Source organism: Maylandia zebra, linkage group LG5 (genome assembly GCF_041146795.1).
Source record: "Maylandia zebra isolate NMK-2024a linkage group LG5, Mzebra_GT3a, whole genome shotgun sequence".
Lineage (NCBI taxonomy): Eukaryota > Metazoa > Chordata > Actinopteri > Cichliformes > Cichlidae > Maylandia > Maylandia zebra.
Window position 1 is genome coordinate 18,469,494 of NC_135171.1, and position 18,732 is coordinate 18,488,225.

Sequence of the window (18,732 nt, forward strand, 5' to 3'; positions counted from 1 at the left end):
AGGTCACTTTTATGGAAACTGGGAAGGGTTTGCAGATTAGTGGAATACCTCTAGCCATGAGACAACAGTAGGCCCATCCCACTGAGCAAATGGCAGGCCTTTTTTTCTTGCATCTTCCAGAAGTTCATGCCTAAGGAGGGTATTAAAAGTAAAGGCAGACATGTAAGTAAATAATAAAAAAAGATGGATTTCTAAATCATTTTAGCAACAACTGAAAAACAAATTGATCATTACTTTTTCTTCAGTCTTCGGTCCCTCTCAGCCTGCGTGCCCAGTTTTCCCAGAGTCATAGTGTCACCGATCCCCATCTCAAAGTCTGAAATATGACACCCTCAAAATATTGATTCTTCATACTTGATAAACATAAAGCACAGATTTTGAGTAAAATGCAACTGAAACATATAAAATCAAAGATTTATTTATCAGTCAAATAATTAATCATTCATGTAACATTTTATATGGTACTTGTGTAACAAAATGATATGGAAGATTTACATGTAATTAAATTAGTTTAAATAAGTATATGTGTCTCTTTCTCTGTAAATGCACAATCACTCATACAGTGTGGATGAACGTGGGCAGTTATGTGGTTTGTAGTCTGCAATGTACCTGATAAAGCTGGTAGAGGCTGTCCTTCCCTGCTAACAGTTTGGTCCATTCGTCCCTTCTCTTTTTTTCCAAACAATCGCCCAATGGATGATTTGATTCCTTTCTTCTGTTTGCTGCAGCAAAGAGTAGCCAAAATAGTATTAATATGGCATTTACATTACCATCAACAATAATTTGGTGCCCACAGAGGACATAGTAGTATGTTTTTGTTAAATCTGGTACTTAGACCTTTGCCTTTGTCCTCTCCAGTGTGACACAGTTTGTCTTCATTTACTCGCTGCGTGTTACTGTTAGTGTGAGCGTGTGAATGTGTGTATTTACCCTCGTCCATCCTCCAAACTGCCAGTGAACTGGGCAAAATTGGTTTCCAGCCGTAAACTGCGGGGGGAAGAAGGAGGTGATGTCTCACACTTGATAGTTGCTTTGTCCACTTCCACTGGGGACTGAAAAAAACAAAGGTAACTCAGCTTAGATGGAAAAGTAGACAGTGAGACAAACAGTCAAAAACCCAGACTGTTGGATATAAGATACATTTGCAAACTTACTGCTACTTTCCTTCTGTGTTTTCTCAAGTCGCTTGGCTAAAAGAAACAAAACAGCACATGGTAAGATCACTTTTGTTTAACTTCCACATACTGCTGTCTGTGTGTATATGACAGGCTTAGCGCGTGTGTGCTTTCTGACCAGAGTCATTATGCCTAGATGGTGGCTGGTATTGCGCCCGTGATGTTTGGGTGTAGAGTGGCCGCTGGTGGGTGGGGAGGAGGATGATGCCAGCGACTGAGCAGTGGCGGAAGTGGGCAGGGCCCGTGGTCGTAGCGTCACATTGAGTCCGTCCATGCTGCCGCTGTTCACGCGAGACTCAATCTCGTCGGAGCGCAGGTCTGCAGACTCCCTCTCTACCTGAATCATCCTGGTCACACGCACACGCACAGATACCCGGTAAAGTCGAGCACTTGGCCTGCTGTCTCTTAACTAACTCGTACGTTACAGATAATATATTTGCAGTGATCGATAAAGTAATTTAAAATCCATAATAATTACTTTCCTATTTACTTTGAATTTTTTTTCATCTTTAGTTCTTGTTCTGCACGCAGTGATAAAATGTTTCTTGTTTTCAGTAAATCTAGGAAACGGTAATATATGATATTAAATAAACTGGTTAAAGTGTGATGAAAAAGAGCAATAATCCCAAAATAATGGATATAAAACACCATTAGTGTAACTACGATTTTATTGCTTTGAGGGAGTGTGGCTCTTTTGGAGCATAATCAGCAGCTACTTTGCAATTTCTTTCCTGCAGCATATTGTGAGGTGTCAAAAAGAGGACCTTGTTTAGTATAAACTGTTAAAAAAAAAGAAAAAGAAAATAGCATCCTGTTTCAGCAGGAAAAATAAGTGAAAGGTTCTATCAACCTGAAATCACCTCTGTGTCTATTTTTTGTATACAGTAATTGCATTTTGTTTCTGCCTTCCCCTTGATGATTTACTCACAACTGTACTTCTCACTTTTTTCTTTTTTGCATTTATCCGTTGACTCTTTAAAAGCTCTTTTAATCAGGAAGTTGAATTCACAAAGTCCTGAATGATCAGGTTTCATCGCATCTTAAAAGCCTCACAGTACCATATTATTACAATAGAGCAGCCTTACTTGTGGTTCATAGAGGTTCCAAAAGTAGAGGCCGAGCCTTCAGCTATCCTCTTGCATGGAACCAGTGTCCAGACCTTTTTTTTTTTCAGAGCTAAACCTTCCCCAATGCTTTTAATATTAAGATTAAAAGACATCTTTTTGATCAAACTTTCCATTATGTGTGTATTAGATGACTTTGAAACACCAGTCAGTTATGCTGCTATAGAGTCAGCCTTCTGGAGACCTCCCATGATACACTGAGCACCTCCTCTCCTCTGCTTTCCTTTCTTTCACTGTCAGTGCATTTATTATATGCCAGTAGCTCTGTGCCTTCTCTCTGGCGTAGTTTGTGCTTTGTCCTTTATGCTTTTTTGTTATCTTTTTGTGCCCTCCTTCCTCTCTTTGGTTACTCGTCTACACAACTGTTCACAGCAGACGGCCTCTATTCCTGAGCCTGGAGGTGTCTTTTTGTTATAATGAAGTTTTTTTGTTTCCACTACTGCTTGCCCATAGGGGATCAGTGGATCATTAGTTTTCTATCTGTATTATTATAGGGTCTTTATGTTACAGTATGGGGACCTTGAGATGACTCTAAATAAAATGTCTCTATCGGTCATGGTGCATTCTGTCTGACTCCGGGCCTTTTTTTCCAGCACCTTTATTTAGTTGCACAGTCGTCATCATGTTCCTTTTCATGTAGCTGGTTTGGTATTGTATTTGGTATTGTGAACTTTTCCTATCTGTATCTTTTTTCTTGGTGTTGCACTGATCCCAACTTCCCCACGGGGACTGAAGCTGCAATGTAATGTGCCTGTAAACGCCACCTTATCTCTTCATTGATAGCATCAAGCTGCTCCTGCAGCATGAGGGCCAGAGTCTGAGCATCTGATTGACCGCTGGGGGAAAGCAGGGCTGAGCTAACATCATCATCCAGGTCTGACTCTGCTTCGATGTCGCTGCCAAGGAGGTGGCTGACGCTCCCACGCAGAGATGGGTAGTCCTGTTCAAACACCGCACACACCTAAAGAGAGCATATACACATTGGCATACGCACACCAACAATGGTTATTTTTGAATACAACCCATCCTTGAAAAAAACACATAAATATACATAAAGAACGTGTTGCATGGATGAGTCCTGATTAAATGCAATACACTTAAAAATCACTATATGACACTTGTGGCCAGCTATGAGAATAAATGGATGAACAGGAAACTTACATCACACAGCATGTCCATGGCAGCAAGTGAGAGAGACAGGAAGACACAGAGGTTAGTAGAAAATGGGAAGTTAGGCATGAGGATCATCACACATCAGCCAAGCACTGACACTTACTAGCAAAGCAGATATGAACCTGGATTAAGCACCCGTAAGCAGCTGCATGTGGTTAGAAGAGCAGTTGAAATGAGATCTCGATCTCTGCAATCATGTTTGTGTGTGTATGCAAGGAGCTGTGGGGTTTCTTTGGGGATATGAAAAAACCCCCAAAAAACACAATAACCACCTTGTTTGGGTCGTCTCGCAGCGCTGAAAGTCTGCCCTTTTGTGCCCGCCTGATCACAGTTGTGCTGTAGTGGCCATCCTGGCCCTCAACCACGGAGAAGCGAAGATCGCTGGAGCTACCCAAGTGAGATCTGCAATTTTATACGTGGAACAGATCAGAAAAAATGACGGATAGTACGGTAAAGTATAAATGGTGGTATGAGGGAGGACAGAGGAATGAGGAGGAACGCAGAGGAACAGCTATATGTACCGAGGGTGAGTTCCATCACCAAAAGCCCCACTGCGGCGTTTCAAATGGTCAATCTCATTTCTTAGCTTGTCAATCTCTCCAATCAGACGTTCCTAAAGGAAAAATGGAGGCATTATGGACAATAGATTTTTTTTCTTAAGCAAAAAATAGCAAGACCAAGGCTAAGTAAAAGTCCAAGTAAAAAGTCTAGCTTACAAAAATATTTTATCAAGGATGAATATTCTATTAAGTATTAAAGAAAAATGTGTGCTCAGCCTTAGAACAACTAAAGTACTAAATGGATATTGGTTGTTTGTGCATTAAGTATAAGAAAAATAGAGACATATTGACCTGACTCTGTGTGAAAGTAACAAAATCTTCCAGGTCACTGTGCCATGCCAAAATTAGCCTTGCTTATAGCAAATATTCCCAATAGGTTTGACTAACTCTTGAAGGTGGTTAGCTAGTTTTTAAAGTGGAGGTCATTTCAGCTACTTTTTGTATGGTTGTGGGAAATTTAATCCATAACATGACTTGATTCATATCACCCCCTAAAAATTTGTATTAAATTAAAAGAGTCAAGACACATGGACAAGAAAACTGTATTTTTGTAAAAAGTCACCAGTTATTATGAGGCAGGAACGTTGAAAGCAAGAAGACAATTGTGTTTTTTTAATGGTTTTTAGGTGATTCACCAAAGCCATACTAACCCTGGTGTGGTGAAATTCTTCAAGTTGTTTCTGGCAGTTCTCGAGGTCCTGAATGAGAGCGTTCTGAGAAAAAAATAAAACAAAACAAAAGAAACCAGACATGACCCTGCATCTGAACAGATCTGTCCTCTAAGAAGAACATGTCTTGTACTGCGCATTAATTTGGTTTGTGAACCATAAACAACAACAATATGAGATGATGCTGTTGCTTTGATGAGCGCGTGTGCACAGGCCTTGCCTTGTCCTCCAGGGCAGCCATGCGTTCTTTCAAATGTAGCTGCAGCCTTTCATTGGACTCGGTGAGCAGACGATCCACAGTGTCAGATAAACGCTTGTTGTGCTCCTCGTTCATTTTCTCCCTCTGACGAGCCTGATGAGCAGAGACGGAGAAACCAGACGAGGGGAATGACATCATCAAATTTTCTCTTTGATACAGACTCAACGTGGGTGTATTTATGCAGCTAATCAGGCATCTCTACACGGATTAAAGGATGAAGTGTGTATTTAGCCCTAGATCACCAGCTGCCAGATATAGGTCTTCTTGGCCAACAATGGATCTAACAGTCTGAATGATTTAATTACAGTCATTTACATCATGATAAAAAGGGGGGTTAAATGGCTTCTCTTAAACGTGAAGCGCTCTGCTTAATATGTACTCTGAAGTAATTTAATTCACCTAAATTGACATGGGGAAACACAAACACCCATCTGCATCCTCAGAAAGCTCTTTTTACTAAATATAGTCATGAGATCGCATGGAGAGAGAGAGAAATTAGCCTTGCGTGAATTATTCAGAGTCTAAAGATAGCAGCCAATCAGTCTTATAGGGGAGAGGGGTGTGTGTGCATGTGTTGCAGCAAGATATGTGAATTTGGTTTGAATTCATGCAACAGTGCACCGGGAAAATAAAGAACTCTTCTTGAATGTGTGTTTCCTGTGTGTTTGCGTATGTACACGTATGCATGAGGGAGCACACAGCCAAGAGTCAAGGCATCCAGCTAATGTGGGGCATCAGCCCGCACGTGCACGCATTATCGTGAGAGGTCAGAGAGAACCTGCAGGGCTGCTGCACACGTACACACAGGCACACACACCCTTCCTAGCTCCTGGTTCTTCTCCTCCAGTTGTGACTCCAGCTGTCTGAGCCGCTCCTCCACGTTGCCATGGCGTTCCTCGGCCTAAAGGGGGAGACACGCACATGTCTGTACAACTGCCTCAAGAAGAACACTGCTCTCCTGCAATCTTATCTATGTTTTTTATTTGTAAGCCATGTGAATCTTGTTATATCAGTAACATTTGCAAAAGCTTCTACAGCTTTGTGTGTGTGAGTGTGTGTGTGTGTGTTACCTTGGAGAGCGCTGCCACTCTCTGTGCCAGTTCAGCCTCTACCTCTGGCAGTGTCTCAGCCTTCCTCATGGTCTGAGCCAGCCTCTGCTCTGCCATCTCCAGCATCTCCTGCAGCTGGCGCACCTTCTCCTCACTCTGACAGACAGACAGACACACACACACACACACACACACCCACACACACATGCATGCACGCACACACACGAGTGATATTATTGCAATCACAAGAGAGGTGTAATCAGTCTACTGCAGCCAGCGAGTAGCAAGGACATAACATATGGTCATTCACAGAGGATGTTGCTGGTGTTTCCCATGCGGAGCTGAACTTAGATTCACCCTGAACTACACATGAACCTCGGAGCAGCGTGTTTCGATTGCTCACTCACTGACAATAATACTCTCCCAAACTTTAAATGTATTTTTGCAGATGGCCGAGGCATGAAATATTAAAAAGAAATAAAAACAGCACACATAAGCCTGGATGCACAATTAATACACTTATGTCACAGTGTATCAAAATAAATGTGATATTTCTGGTATCCCTTAACAACACACTAACATTATAAAACAGTCAAGGATGCCTGAATACAGCAGAGGAATGAAAACATTCTTAAAAACGGACTGAATGGCTGTTTATGACAGAAATGCCTACCTTGTTGTTTGTTTAGGAAGGTGACATTAAGCAGGTCAACCATCATCTATTTCCACTTAACTTTTGTTTTAAAAACAATTATCTACAAATGCATGTTTCTGAATGACAATTATGCACTCAGCCTGTAATAAAGCTCATTATGCAGACTGTTGGGTTGTTAACTGTGTGTGGCTAATGCTGCCGAGTGTTACCTGTCGGTGCAGGGAGTCCTTGGTGGCTAGTTCGTTTTCCAACTTGTCGTTGAGGTCGTGGATGTGTGTCGTCTCTCGCTGAGCAGCCAGATAGCGTTTCTCCAATGTCGTTATCCTCTCCTCCATATCTTCTCTCTGCAGGTGGAGAAACACAACATTAACAATCAAGTCATATAGTAACAGTCGATCATGTCTACTACACTTGCAGGGAGCAAATGTTTTTAGCTAAGCTTTAGTTTTTATCCATCTCCAGGTTTTCATCAGTGCATTTTTAAACATTCAAGAAAATTTAAACTGTACACTGATCAAAATGGCTACGCTGCTACGCTGGACCAAGATGGAAGTGACTGCTAAGTGATCCTTGTTTACTGCTTATACTGTACTTCTCCCCTGTGTATAACCAGATAGATAGTATACCGATTTATTTTTCAGTATTCAGTTAATGTTTGCCACGGTTCCTAAATTAAAGAAACACACTTTATCCAGGAGATGTATGGGAACTCTGTCGGTCATTTTAAAGAAAAAAGACTCCATCGCTGGATTCATCATCTCTGGGAATGAGGAAAACTCATTCATGTATGTCCAACACTTAGTTGGAATATCGGCTGACAACAAACGCTACCTTTTCTCCTGAATCACAGACGGGAAGTAAGCAACTGCTCCATCCTCCTGTCACAGCCCTGCCCTGAGCAAAGCTTGTGGCAAACTGTGTGCTAAAACTGCCTGTTGTGTCTGATTAGCTTTAAGTTGTTTCCAGTCGTTTCTGGTCCCTGTACAGCTGCAGCGAGAGCTTGGGTCGCATTGCCAGCGGTAAGTCACACTGAGCAGGCAGGCCTGCACTTTGTCACCGATTCTGTTCATAATATTTATGGACAGAATTTCTAGGGGCAGCCGGAGGTGGAGGGTAGAGGGTTTGGTGGTCTTTGAATATTGTCTCTGCTTTTTGCACATGATGTGGTTCTGGTAGCTTCATCAGACAGTGACCTCCGGCTTGCACTGTGGCTGTTTGCAGCTGAGTGTGAAACATTGGATGAGAAGTAACACTTTTGACTATTAGGTCATGACTCTCAGATGGATAAGGGCGGTGTGCACACTCCCAGGTCTAGCATGAGTTGCTACACCATATGGAAGAATTTAAGCATCTTAGGGTCCTGTTCACGTGATGGTGGAGTGGAAGACCAACAGGCAGGTTGGTGCTGATGTGAATTTATAGGTCAATTGTGTTTACATTCCACCCTCACCTATGGTCATGAGTGACTATAATAATAAGACCAGGGATACAAGTGGGAGAAATGAAGGCTGAGGAGGTTGGTTATTTCAGCGGGACTCAGACTAAAGCCACTACTCCACACTAATAGGAGACAATTTAGTTGGTTTGGGCATCTGATCAGGATGCCCCCGGGATGTGTCTCGGTGAGTGGTTGTGGTAAAGGACATGCTGAAGAGGACTGACTGGTTTTTGGTTTCAATATGACCCAGACCCAGAGTTTTTTCATATATACAAATACAACAAAAACAATGTTTACTTGAAATTACTGAAAATGAACGGATACTAGAGTCAAAGGAAGCTTTAAAATAATAGTATGGATTACACTTGGAATAAAAGTTTTATTAAAGAAAAGTAAAGTTTTTTGTTTTGCATAATATGCTAACTAATAGTAACTTTGCAATAATTATAATATTTCTTTCTTGATATTAATATTAATTGCATAACTAATGTTGCTTTGAAAAGAAATTTATTAAATATTAAAGAAGTATATTAAATATATTGGTGGAATAAGGGTCACTAATATTATATATATTATATATACATATTTTATATATATTTTCCCAAAATGTAATGAACTTTAAAAAGTTTCTTCTAATTAATTACTTGAAATAGCTACATCCACGCTACACAAATCTATCTGCCTTTATGCAATGTGGTCTTTTTGAAGGACTGAGAATATGACTCAATGGCATAAGAAAAATCTTGTTACTTTGTGAAATAACAAGATAGGGAGTAATAAAGGTCCACGACATTTCCTCATAAATCAGCAACTGAATATATTTACATTTTTCTTCCTTGCAAAGTTGAACATTTTTGCTGCCCACTGCTTGCTCCCAGAACCAAAGCACATTTTTTGACTCCATCCTTTACTGTCACCTCTCTCTGTTCCCTCTGTTGTTTGATTGACAGCTCCTCGCTGCGGCTCAGTTCTCTGCGTGCATTCGCAAGCTCTGCCTCGAGCTCAGTGACGCGGTGGTTAAGAGTGGCACAGTGCTCGCGGCTTTGAGCCAGCTCTTTATTGGTCCGATCCAGCAGCTCCTGAAGCTCAGATGCCCTGCTGCCGTCATCGTGGGCATCTATAGAGCCATTGGGAAGTCTCTGTAAGGCAGACACATACAATTAGCAGATCCATCATTATATACACTTTTCACATAAAATGCATCTCATGTATTACACAGATGCAAATCTACATGCTGTGTTTGGAGGGTATCTGATAAAGTTCTTGTTTTAGAGTTTTAGAGCTGATAAAGTTCTTGAGTGACCTAGATCAGAGTGGTGGGTTTTATGCATACAGGGTTGGGTTATGTGAGGGTAGGCTGCTATGTTGTTGTTTTGATGTTGTTTCTCTTCTTTCCAAAGCTCAGAGTGCAGTTAATTCCAGGCTCTTAATTAAACAAATCTTCAGGGACACATTCAGACAGCAACGCAGTGGGCAGCCAAAGTTAGCAGGACCCCCTCTGCTCCGTTGTGTTTCCATTTTGCCTGTGCATGACTTCCTTACAGAAACGTAAAGATTCACACAAATGCCCGGGGAAATAGGGCTAAATAGTGTGAAACTGTGTGATATGGCACACCTGGGGATCCATGAGTGGCTCCCTGTGACTGTAAAACAGCGTGGTACGAGCTCACGAACTAAGAGTGTGTCACTATCACTGTGTAGGACCCTGTAATGCTGAAAAAAGCATTTTCATTTTGCGCTTTCTTGAATAAAAATATTCCTCACTGAGGGCTGGTTGCAACATCAGTCCGTTCTCACTCTCAACTTGTCAGGACTCGTCGGCTTTAGTGGCGTTTTTCACAGTGCAGGGTGGGCTAGCAGAGGTCACACAGAAGTCCCAGATGTGATAAGGCCAAAGGGATGTGGTGATGTTGTCATTGTCGGGGGACATGCAGTGATGACACTAGGAGCAGGTAACTGCTGTAGCCAAGAAAATGTCAGAGCTGCTTGACAGAAAAAGAGATTTTTGCCTTATATTGAATCTTTTATGTTGTGAAATGGGGTACACACCCCCATCACCATCAACGGCGCTGCTGTGGAGAGAGTGAGCAGCTTCCGCTTCCTTGGTGTACATCTGGCTTATGTGGTCAGTACACATAAACAAAACAGTGAAGAAGGCGCAGCAGCGCCTCTTCTTTCTCAGGAGACTGAAAAGATTTGGCATGAGCCCCCGCATCCTCAGGACCTTCTATCACTGTGCCATTGAGAGCATCCTCACTGGATGCATCACCACCTGGTATGGCAACAGCACCGCTTACAACCGCAAAGCTCTCCAGCGAGTAGTGCGGTGCTCTGAACGGATAATTGGAGGTGAGCTTCCCTCCCTCCAAGACGTCTACAGGAAGCGCTGCCTGAGGAAAGCGGGGAGGATCATCAAGGACTCCAGTCACCCCAGCCATAAACTGTTCAGACTGCTTCCATCAGGAAGGAGGTTCTGCAGCATCCGGTCCCGTACCAGCAGACTGAGAGACAGCTTTTTCCATCAGGCCATCAGACTGCTGAACACGTCATAGACACCTCAGCTTCACTACTGGAACTTCAACATTATGCACTACATACTGTACAGTAATGCCACTGTTTTGCACATGTCTCAACCAACTCTGTATATTTTTTATATATTTTATTTTATTGTTTACTCTATTTAATTTGTAAAATATGTATACACACACACACACACACACACACACACACACACACACACACACACACACACACACACACACACACACACACACGTAGAAAAACATATTTAGTATACACATCCAGTAATGCATATACTATTATATATTGTACATATATTTATTAGTCTCAGATGTAGCCATTCTTATATTTTGCTTGTTTTACGTTATTGTATTTTTGCAGAACTCTGTTGCTTGTGAAGCTCGCACACAAGAATTTCACTCACATGTACTGTACCAGTGTACCTGCACATGTGATGTGACAATAAAAGTGATTTGATTTGTGTCATGACACTATAGGTGGTCCTGTGCAATGGAAAACGCTCTCATGGGGGTACCCCTTGTGTAGCAAGAAATGGTTCCTGACAAAGCATCTTCATGTAATGAGTTGGGAGTGGGAACTTGTGGCAAAACACTGCAGGGCAGTGGCTGCCAGCAGTGCAGCGGGTGTCATCGATAAATGTCCTAACAGAGTGTGTGTTTGCACACTTCACACTCTGTGACATCTAAACGGCACTCACCCTACTAATGGCCACACTCTAGCCAGTTCTCTCTTCTTTCCTCCCCCACTGCCTATCCTCCATGCTTTTGTTTTTTCTTAATAAAAAGTTGATACATTTCTTTTTAGATGTAAATCTTTGGTTTTTCTATCTGATCCACTCACAGTCACACGTGTTTGTTTCAGCCCCAGCCTCAAACCAGGCTTGAATGAAGGGCAAGAGTTAGCAACCCAATCAGAAAGGTAAGGGAAGATTTATGCTCCTTTGTGTATAGATATGTGTGGGTCACTGTGTAGGAGGAAGACAGAAAGGAGATACAAAAGCAGACGGGCAGACAAATACTATCAGCAGGCACAAAATAAAACACATAGCACAAAAACAATCACACAGCCAGGAAGACCTTCCATGTAGGTTTGGATCCATCTGTTCGCTCCACTGAGTCACCATCCTTCCTCTGTCTCACCATGTTCAACTGCAATGTAGATTAAAAAGACCAAAAAAAGAACACTGAATAAACGTACTTACTTTTCTTGTCACTTAGTCGATCCAAGAACAGAACCCAGCCTCCCAAAGGGAAGCATGGCTGCCAGACAACAAGATCTCTCATGTTTTACATATCTGCAAATATGAATAATGCTCCAAAAAAAAAAAGAAAAGAGGTGCGAAGGAGGATTCGCTTTAGTCAAATAAGACTCTTTGATCAGTGCAATTTACAGTAACAAGGTTTGATTTTGAATCAAATTAAGAATTTGTTCTTTGTTTACCTTTTAATGTATAAATCAGGAATGTCAAACCCATTTTACATCGGTGTAAAGACATTTAGCTACACATTTAATCCCCGATAAGAATTAATGAGGAAAATAAGTCCAATCAACGACATGTCTCAGTTTGTCTACATGATAAATGTGTAAAAGTACATTAAAAGATCTGTTTGCTGAGGACAAATTTTTCAGTAGATATTTGTATAGTAGGTAGTGAAAAACAACGGGGGAGGTCTTTATCAATAGGAAAGGCTGGAAACGTATTAAAATAGAGTTAAAAGTTCTAAATCTATGCGCTTCTTCACCTTTCCCAAAGTCTAATTGGGCTGAATTGGAGTCTTTGTGAGGACGATTTTTGCCCCTGAGCCCTATGTTTCACACATCTATACATAGATGTTTTATGTATATGAACAGAGGATTGAGAAGACTCTCACACAGTGTGATACGCAAATTGTATATCCGATCACACTCGAGGCATTACCAGATGTCAACTAGGGATTGAGCAGATGTTTTACTTACCATCAACGACACACACACACACACACACACACATAAAAACTCTGCACATAGATACGCATTGCTCACCTCTTGCGTGGTAGTTGCTAGCTGCCCCTCCAGGGTGGCAACCCTCTCCAGAGCCACCCGAAGCCTCTCTCGCACCTGCCAAACACACCGTCCACACGTTTAATCAGTTATTTTAAGCTTTCAAGGCAAAGCAATCTAAACTACATGATTTTTAGTTTTCACTTTTATATTAACCTCCTGGCATCCACATATGTGGACATCACATTTTGGGTTGTCTAGACCAACATACTAAATTTTGCTCTACAAGGGCCTGATATCCACTTACAGGGACATTATACTGCCTCTGTTTTATCAAAATTTAAAACGAATGTCTTCATACGTGGCTCTCATTTTTCTTAGAAACACAAATTGTGTAAAAAACAAACAAACCGGTGATTCTTTGTTTTTACATTCATCGGGTCCCAATCAGCCCAAATATCAAAGAGAAATTAAACATGCACGCTGTGGAAAAGTTCAGGTTTTAGGAGATTAATATAGAGTCAGATTATTTTTTCATCTGCATCCATTTGCTGTACAATTCTGTTGCCAATGCTGTTTTCTCTTAATAAAGTCTCATGACTTCAGCCACTGTCTGTTTTTGTCCTAAACAGAGGTTCGTCAATAACTAAGAAACAGTGAAAAAAGGCAAAAATTCTGTTAAAAGACACATTTGAAGCAAGAAACTTTTAAGATATTGTGTCCTCAAGTTTCTAGATTTGTCATTTACTTGTCAGAACTAACCTCTGTCATGCAATATGTGTGTGTGTGTGTGTGTGTGTGTGTGTGTGTGTGTGTGTGTGTGTGTGTGTGAGAACGAGCGAGAGAGTCCACCTTTTCATCCAGAGCCTTGTGGTGTTCAAAGAGCGACTTCAGAGCTTTGAGGACCTCCACCTCGCTGGAGACTCCAGATGGTGGGGGTGCCTGTCTTTTTACCACTGTCATTCTCAGACTACGTTCGTGACGAGACACCAGACACTCCAGGTGCTCCAACAGCAGCTACAGCACGAACACACACACACCAATGTATGCATGACCAAAGAGAATACTAATTCCAGAAACATTGTTTGTTTTCATCAGCGTCAAACACACGCACGCCCTCAAAGACACACACGTACACACATAGACACACATACCCTGGTGTTGTTCCTTTCTGCTTTCAGCTCAGATATTTCCTCCTCTTTCTCCAGCAGCTGCTCGCGGCATATGTTCAGCTCCTTTGTGAGGGTGGCAAACTCCTACACAACAAATACACACACAACACCCATACAGAGGTTAATACTGTATCACTGATCGAGGTAATGGCTGAGTGCGTTTGTTTAACTGAGCACGAATCCAGCTGCAGTCTCGTAGTTAAAGAGTGTGTGCATGTGGCCGAGCTGTTTGGTGGCCAGACACAAGCACAAACGAGAGGAACACATTATCAGCAGGGGATGTCAGGGCACACTTAAATAATGGGCAGTCTAGGGTGGCTTCTCCAAAAATAAAAGTGTTCTTGTGTGAGAGATGATTTCTGGGAAAAATTTTTCTGTGCATCTGCGATAAGAGGTTGTCTAAGAGGCTGGAAATTCCATGACTCACTAGGTACAAAAACAGCACTATCTGAGCTGAATAAACAAAATGTGAGCTGTGCCACTCTGCCTACCTCAGTGTCTGGGTAATTTTCTGGCCCTTACATTGCTGTATTGTTGGTGTGGTCACGTCAGTGCTACTAAAGATAAGATTACGAACTTCTCATGAAACAACAAGTTTGTTCCACGGTGAAAAAGTCTCTCAGTTCTTGCAATTGTCATTTCTATAAGTGATAGAACTGACAATGATGAGAACACCTCCAGCTGTCATTTATAACACACCGACCTCAGTTACTGACAGAAGGCTATACACTTCACTGAAGCTTTTACGCACTTGCAAGTGCAAGTAATACCAGTGTAATGTCGGGCTGATAAGAAAATGAAATATCGCGATAGATATGGGTAAAACATGCGCAGTGCCTTTGTTTACATACGCACATGGCAGCGACGCAGAATAAGAAGAGTGAAAGCGGGTCATTGAAAGAAACGGATGAACCAGAATTGGTTTGTAAAAATGCTGCAACTTCAGTGGTGTGGAACTGGTTTGGCTTTCATCTGTCAGAAGCACAACAAAGCACTATTTTTGGTAGCGGGCCGTCGTTATTACGCACACTTAAAATCAATCCTTTGATTTTTCTGAAAATCGACAGTGCCCCTTATAATCCCGTGTGCCTTATGTATGAATTCTGGTTGTGTTTACTGACCTCGAAATGATTTTATGTCGTACACAGCGCTCGAAAATCTGTCAAATGTTTCAGTACGGAGTGATACGTACTGTACTTCAACATAATATTACCGTATTGTGTGTGTATAACCTCTTTTTAAGTTTTGTGGATATTATACATGGTTATGCTGAGGATTTCCACTGGAAATGCCTTTTGGTTAAACTGTCAGCAAGAATTTGCATTTGCACTGTTAATTTTTTATATAACCTTAATGCACATAAAAAAGCTGCTTGTTTAAGTGAAAATACATTGATGGGGTTTTTTTGCACTAATAAAGTTGTGGAGTTGTAAAGCTCAAGCTCAAGAATGACCAAGGGCTGGGAGTGGCTCCAGCAGATCCCAGGACTGACATCTGAAATCTCCAGAAGAGCGGAGTCCAAGGAACAGCAAAGATACTATACAGAACCCTCAAGCTAGCAGGCCACTGGTAGAGGACCTGAGCTTAAAGGATAAAGATTTTAATTTTTAAAAAATGTTTTATTGCTCTTAATTTTGGATAGAGCATGGCTTTTTAAAACAATTTTCAGTCTTTATTGTTCAGCTAAGCTAACTGGCTAAGCTTACTGGCTTGTTAACATGTTAGTGTGTGTATGCACATTTGAAAGTTAAAATTTTAATACAAAAAGTGTTCTTCTCTGTTCCTACTGCCACAGAAGTCTCCAAATCTACTAGAGATATCAGCGCTCCCTTTCTAAGCAACCGCAAATGTCCCACACTTTATAAATTTGATGGACATTTTATGCTCTTTTGGCGTCGTAAATAGATAGCTCCATTACCTTTAATAGTTTGGGAGATGGCTGTCATAGAACTGCGGTTTTCTGCCGTAAGTTTGATTCTTTTATAGTACATAAACTTTAATGGAGTTTCACCTGACCATACAATGCTTCATTTTGGGGGCAAACAAGTGCTTTAAATGACAGCAGTAAAAAAGGTTTGTGTAGACGTTACACAAAAGTAGTTGTCGGCCTATCTGTACCTCACAATGTACTTTACGAGTATGTGAATCTGAATATGAGTTAACACAATGCAGCTCATCCTACCTCCTTACAACCATAATACGTAATAATAACATATACATAATACATAAAACATCCATGCTAATTCTGATACTGTCACGTCTTCACATGCACTGGTTTGAGAGATAATGGTCCACATCCCGTTAAACTCCGATAAATCAAGAAAGGCTTCTCACTGTAATCTTTTGATCAGTGGAAGGAAAGGTGATGTGTCACCACATGGCTTTTTATGCACTAGTGGTGAATGGTAATGGACTGGTTCGTATATAATGCTTTTCTACTCTAACTGGGCGCTCAAAGCACTTTACACAACTTGCCTCATTCACACAAGCATTTATTTCTATGCTCTATGTAAATGCTTCTATCTACCATTCACAGACATTTCATTCACACAGACCAATCTTCCGATTAGTAGCTGACCTGCTCTACCACTTGAGCTATAGCCACTCACCCCACTAGTGTTATTAATGGTTAATGTAACCTATGTGAAGTCAATCCTTATGTCAGAGGGTGCTTCCTGGTCTCACAGCCCCACATCTAATCCACTTTCCTATGTGATTTTCTGTTATTCTGTCTGCAATCGATTAGATGTACTCGATTAGATGAGGTACTAAGAGTGCTGCTGCTACACTCTACATCAGAGAACCAGTCGGTGGCACACACATCTCCTGCTGGAAGTTGATTTTTAATATTTTTCCCCGATCGATCACACTGGAACAAAAATTGGATAGCTGTTTGTTCACCGAAGTCTGTGCATCTGTGTGTGCACGAGTGTGTGTGCGTTTGTTTTGTCCATGTTGTCTGAATGTCACTTGGTGCTTTGTTGGCATTTCCTGTGAGCTCGGCTGTAGTCCAAACCAATACCCAGCGGCTTACGGTCTCTCTGCTTGTCCAACACACACACACACACATCCACTTACAAACATATGCTTTTTCCTGAAGCTTGCTGCAGCTACGACACCGCACTCCTGGTCTCACGTTTTCCACAGATGACCTAAACACCAGCCCTGACTAGGAGATGTGTTTTTTAAAGTTAGTATGGAAATGTTCCACAACTGCAGCCCTACATGAAACTGGCACCACAGTGGCAATACACTGACAGGTGTGAAAATATGTTCCAAGACATGCCCCATTTGCACTGGCCTTCACCAGCAAAGCAGATGTGCTGATAAATTATCACTACTGAAGAATCTCTAGAGACCCTCAGCAATATTATACTAGCATTATAAGATAAAAATGCACATTTATATGAGAGAGGATGAACTACTAAATATAAATAAAGATATCATGCATTGCCTTTTCAACAATGTTTGATATCTTGTAAAAATCATAAAATCTCGGTGTGAACAGCTTACACGCAGCCCTGCCCGTTCGTGCAGCCTTTTCACAGAGAAATATAATAGGGATAAAAAATTACGTTATGCCCACTAATGTGCATGATGGATGGACTGTTTCTCCTGTAAGTTTGATTTCAATTTTAATCAAGAGGTTAATGCATCTTAGTGGGGAAGTGAAATTGTATCTGAGTTCTGTTACTGTAAACTTTGAAGAGGCTAATGATGTCAGTAGCTGATGTAGGGGGATGACCCACACTGCTCTCAGTACTTTTAATTAGCCCCACATTTCAGTCTTACCTTTAGCTTTACACTAATGATGCTGCTCTTTCTGCCAGTGTCTACCACTGTGCCACACGTTTGTGATATTTAACACATGTCTGCATGGATTAGTAATTTGAATGTCATGAGAAAAAAAAAGATATGCGTCTCTTAATTTTGCTTGGTGCTTTTAATATTTATTCTGTCATCTGACTCCAGCATACAGATGAGATATAAAAACTTTTTTAATAAAAAAACAACATTACATCCAGCAGGAAAGGCAGATTCTCTTCTATAATGACCCAGCTGAGTTGCAAATGATTATCTAAATAATACATTAAAACAAACCCACACACCATATATAAATAAACATATTGATCTCTGCATTTCCATTTATCCTGTCTGGTGTGCTGCAAGCAGAAAAATATATTAAAAAAATTATTATAATAATAATAAAAAAATGACTTTGGAGCAGAGGGGAGCAAATGAATAAGATCGAGAGAGGAAACGAGTGACAAGAGGAGAGGGGAAAATGGGTCAGCTTGTTCATTTTACTTTCCCTTATTCCACAGGGTCCACAGGGGTGCATCAATAGACATGTGCTCGGCCCAAATCCGCCAACAGATGTTAGAGCTCGCTCTCTCTTTCAATCATGACAAAAAAGGCTCAACAGGCAACCTCTTGCGTTTTCTAGTTCATCTCTTCATCCCTTCATCTCTCTCCCAATCTCAACATGTAAAAAAGACAACAGCAAACACACACATAGAAAATGCAAATGGGAGAAACATGCACCGTCACGAAGGAAAGATACGGATGCATGATTTGGAGTATTTATAAAGTATATAAAAAACACCTGTTACATGTAACATATAACACATTATCTGCTGAATGACTTCCTTTTAACTGCCGTTACTGCCTTTGACTTTGTGCTCTATTTCAAAACCAAATGCACTATATAACCTTCACCACTCAAAACCCAAAGAAAAAAGAAAAGGTTAACGTTTCCGAAACAACGGCACAATACATGCTGACGAAAACTTTGACATCTGTCAGGGTGCATATTGTACAGAGCCGAGAGAGAAGACTCCGGGTGTCTGGAGGAACACGGCTGCCTCCAACCACAATGTGAGATAGCAAGTGGTTACCAAACACTGCTGAGCCCAGACATTGTAAAGGGATTTCTCC

The 18,732-nt window shown here is 41.2% G+C and overlaps 1 protein-coding gene across 7 annotated transcripts in view; it reads right to left on the reverse strand.

Annotated features, from left to right (window-relative positions):
- The window catches only part of ppfia4 (PTPRF interacting protein alpha 4), a 64,821-nt gene that overhangs the window by 8,271 nt on the left and 37,818 nt on the right, over positions 1–18,732 (reverse strand). For 5 of the 7 annotated variants that reach the window (XM_024802437.2, XM_076883924.1, XM_076883923.1 and 2 more), the window contains 19 exons: positions 13,777–13,878; positions 13,475–13,639; positions 12,665–12,739; positions 11,719–11,790; positions 9,019–9,240; positions 6,873–7,007; positions 6,030–6,164; positions 5,777–5,860; positions 4,921–5,052; positions 4,683–4,745; positions 3,994–4,085; positions 3,745–3,874; positions 3,064–3,260; positions 1,294–1,522; positions 1,155–1,190; positions 931–1,052; positions 610–722; positions 235–316; positions 49–130 (listed from right to left, as the gene is read on the reverse strand). In XM_024802437.2, coding sequence (XP_024658205.1) covers positions 49–130; positions 235–316; positions 610–722; positions 931–1,052; positions 1,155–1,190; positions 1,294–1,522; positions 3,064–3,260; positions 3,745–3,874; positions 3,994–4,085; positions 4,683–4,745; positions 4,921–5,052; positions 5,777–5,860; positions 6,030–6,164; positions 6,873–7,007; positions 9,019–9,240; positions 11,719–11,790; positions 12,665–12,739; positions 13,475–13,639; positions 13,777–13,878 — 2,268 coding nt within the window. The remainder of the gene's footprint in view (positions 1–48; positions 131–234; positions 317–609; positions 723–930; positions 1,053–1,154; positions 1,191–1,293; positions 1,523–3,063; positions 3,261–3,744; positions 3,875–3,993; positions 4,086–4,682; positions 4,746–4,920; positions 5,053–5,776; positions 5,861–6,029; positions 6,165–6,872; positions 7,008–9,018; positions 9,241–11,718; positions 11,791–12,664; positions 12,740–13,474; positions 13,640–13,776; positions 13,879–18,732) is intronic. The other 2 variants (XM_076883925.1, XM_024802438.2) reach the window with 1 other exon arrangement.